This window comes from Dendrobates tinctorius, unplaced genomic scaffold, assembly GCF_039654945.1.
Source record: "Dendrobates tinctorius isolate UK_male_01 unplaced genomic scaffold, ASM3965494v1 ptg000039l, whole genome shotgun sequence".
In the NCBI taxonomy this organism is placed as follows: domain Eukaryota; kingdom Metazoa; phylum Chordata; class Amphibia; order Anura; family Dendrobatidae; genus Dendrobates; species Dendrobates tinctorius.
Genome location: NW_027361707.1, coordinates 5,044,600 through 5,048,104, shown reverse-complemented (window position 1 = coordinate 5,048,104; position 3,505 = coordinate 5,044,600). Strand labels below are relative to the sequence as shown.

Sequence of the window (3,505 nt, the reverse complement as noted above, 5' to 3'; positions counted from 1 at the left end):
TATGAAGAAAATGGCCAAGACGAACCTGGATGTGGAAGATGTCTTTCTGGAGCGGGACATCCTAACATTCGCAGATTGTCCCTTTGTGGTCTCCATGCTCTGCTCCTTCCAAACTAAATCTTACCTGTGTATGGTCATGGAGTATGTAGGAGGTAGGACACGTACATTGTAATATATTCACCCCATGTCTGCTGACATCTTATCACCTCTCATATCATTAGGATTGTCCCCGTGGACGGTTACATCCCACGGAGCATTTACTATAGGTTATCTATTACCAAGATGCCCAGAAAGTCATTGATCTGTGTGATCTCCCTGTATGTCCGCACTGAGTACCTCAGTATCTCCAGATGTAGACGAGATGTGACATCACTTTATGTTATTAGTTACATGGCTGACATTTCACCCTAACTTCAGCCTAATATTCTGTGCACTCTACATTATATCTGTGTATATTGTCTCCTGCCCCAATGTCTCCGCTCACTTCCCATTATACTTCATGGTGATCTGCTGTATAAACCCCTCACCGGTCATATTTCCTTTATTCTATAGGTGGAGACTGCAGGACCCTCCTAAGCACCAAGGGTCCATTATCTGTCCCCTTGGCCCGCTTGTATTTTGCAGAAGCAGTTCTTGCTGTAGAATACCTCCATAGCTATGGAGTAGTGCACAGAGATCTGAAGCCGGATAAGTAAGTGCCCCCTGTTGTATAATAAAGGGGAGGAATTATAGCTTATTATCACACAGTCAGTGAGGCTAAAACCATCTTTTCTTTCACAGCCTCCTGATTACATCTACTGGACACATCAAAGTCACCGATTTTGGACTTTCAAAAGTTGGTCGCATGATTCCAAAAACCAACACCCACATGGAATCAGTGGTGGACATCTCCAAAGAGTTCCAAGACAAAGAGGTCGGCATCACTTACAGGAACTTAGCTTGTTTGTTAAATCTCATCATACTATTGTCTCTTCCCTACGTTCTTCATTTCTTGAGAACTTTTCTACTGATATTTTATCTTCTGTCATTGTGTTTTTATGGAGAGAACTTGTCATAATAATCATTTCATCGATTCTCACCTCAATCTTCTCTTTATTTATAGATCTGTGGCACCCCACAGTACATGGCCCCTGAGGTCTTCCTGGAAGAAGGCTACGGAAGACCTGTGGACTGGTGGGCAATGGGGATCATCCTGCATGAATTTCTGTTAGGATTTGTACCATTTGATGAAAATACCCTAGCTGAGCTTTATGAAACTGGCCTAATTAGTAAGTAGAATAATCTGATCTTTGCCTTGACTGGTTACATTGGTTTAGTTGTTTCCTTTATCTTACAGTCCAATACAGAGTTTTCATTTTCTGTAATTTTATATATAACAGGAGACATCATTTATGATTTGGATCACGCTCCTCCCCGTGATGCTCAAAATCTCATCAATGAGCTGCTCAGAAGAGATCCGGCACAAAGACTTGGGACAGGTAACATATATAAAAGCATTAATATTTATTCATTACACTGAAGACGTATTGCTCATGTCCATGAAGATCAGCATTTCTCTATCAGCTTGCCTATTTCTAGACCTTCATACTATGACTTCCAATCTGATCCTTTCATGTTGGCTCAGTTATGTCAATAGCTCAGATTAAAATAAAATGTTTAGATATGGAACAGTCTATGACAATGTCCGCATCACTTCTGCTTTTCTTTTTCCAGGAGGATCATTTGAGATCAAGAGCCATCCATTCCTGAGTGACATAGACTTTGACCATCTTCTAAGTCAGAAGCCGGAGTACATTCCTCAGCTTGTGTCAGATGTGGACACCAGCTTATTTACCAGTAAGTAGGAGACGTCTTCAAGACTTAACAAATGTTTGTCTCATCTTCCCTATCATGTGACAATCGGTTCCCATTAATTTTAGTGATTAATGGCGACTGTGTTATACTGAAAACCTCTAATAACGCTTTATTACCTATGTTTTGTAGAGCACTCTGGTGTAAGCAAAGATCTGGTCGCAGAGGATGAGGAGGACACGAGTAAGGACAATGAGAGTCTGGATTTACAAAATTTTATATCATCTTCTGAAAGGCTTTCTAAAGTAAGTATGTGATCAGTGAATCAAGAATATGTAAAAAAAAAGACCTCTAAAAGTAAAAGAAAAGTATTTAGTTGCTTATTTTTGTCTGTATTTAGCTTTGTACCCCTTCTACTGGGACGATGAATGATGAGGATCCCAAGTCCCCTCTAGAGTGTACCGTTGGATCAAGCATAAACGTATCCGAACTGTGAGTAGATTATATGATCATTACTGAGAGGCCCAGGCTGATATATGAGCACAACACCAAATATAGGACATAAATACCATACTATCAAATGCAGCATGCACAGCCCCATGATGAGCGGTCATTGCAGTTTTGGCTTCAGAAACCACTGGCAATGACAGTCCATAACCGCGGCCGGTCATTCTTTCTTACTGTTGCCCACACCATAGGAGAGATGTAGTATTACATGCCAGCCATTCTTGGTAGTTGTTTTCTGCTCTGATCCATAGAAGGTAGTTTTGAGCAGGAGATCTTCCTTACTATGACTTCCATATGTCTTATTGAGTCTTATAGTTGATGTTCTTATACTGAGACAATCCATTTTATACTACAACTGCATTTACTTGTGATTTACACACTTTTTCTTTTTCCAAACAGGCAGAAAGAATCTTTCCATGAATCTGACAGAGACGACGCTATAAGCAGCTTGCCATCTTCGTCCACAGTGTCAGGTATGTACATGTCTATAGCACCAAAAATGGAAATCAAAACTCAAATATTTCCACATAGTTTTTCTGTAATCGGTGTCTCCAATGTTATCCATGTTTCACGGATCCCAATTATATTGCCCATGGGCCCATATTGTATCTCTATTTCCCTAATGTTGGACAGTTTTACCAGATTATCAGGACTATATGAGACAGGGCTAGAACAATTCTACTATATACAGGAAAGATACAAAGCAGATCCCATAACAATATGTTGTAACTGAGGTTTTTTTTTTTTTAATTTTGGATCAGAAGTTCCAGCTGAGGAGGAAAGAAAATCTGAAGACAATGTAAAAAGGGGGAAAAAGAGACGAGGTAAGTGTGAGAATCAGCTCCATGTCGTGTGATGTCTGTCAGTGGGAATCATTCATGTGGAGCAGATGTCATCTGTTAGTGATGGGATTATGACATGTATGATGGCTGACAATGATCCCTGACCTCTGTGTGATAATATTCCTCTGCTGTCTGGCCACAGTGACCGCACAGTAGCATCATGTCATATGGAGTCCCATCACTTACATTATATTTACTTCTCTTCTCATAGGTTCCATCTTCCGCCGGATCTTATCATCCTGCCGGCGTGGATTATCCAGGGCTGCTCGAGTATTTGCTTGTTGTCACTGTTGCCCTAGAACAAACACCTAAGTATCGAGCACCCTGAAGTCCAGCAGATCCACCATCTCTGCTGGACCTGTTTA

At 40.7% G+C, this 3,505-nt stretch overlaps 1 protein-coding gene across 1 annotated transcript; it reads left to right on the top strand.

Moving 5' to 3' along the window:
- Nucleotides 1-282: 282 nt before the first annotated feature.
- On the top strand, nt 283-1,844 carry LOC141088583 (microtubule-associated serine/threonine-protein kinase 3-like). The gene is made up of 6 exons (XM_073574736.1): nt 283-352; nt 553-691; nt 781-913; nt 1,103-1,268; nt 1,380-1,478; nt 1,714-1,844. The coding sequence occupies exons 1-6, from the start codon at nt 283-285 to the stop codon at nt 1,842-1,844; spliced, it is 738 nt and encodes a 245-aa protein (XP_073430837.1).
- Nucleotides 1,845-3,505: the final 1,661 nt, after the last annotated feature.

Excerpts from the sequence above, each read along its gene's own strand:
- LOC141088583 (XM_073574736.1), top strand. The coding sequence starts at position 283 with ATGCCCAGAAAGTCATTGATCTGTGTGATCTCCCTGTATGTCCGCACT. Across the intron at positions 692-780 it reads AGAGATCTGAAGCCGGATAA|CCTCCTGATTACATCTACTG; the intron begins GTAAGTGCCCCC and ends TTTCTTTCACAG. Across the intron at positions 1,269-1,379 it reads TTATGAAACTGGCCTAATTA|GAGACATCATTTATGATTTG; the intron begins GTAAGTAGAATA and ends TATATATAACAG.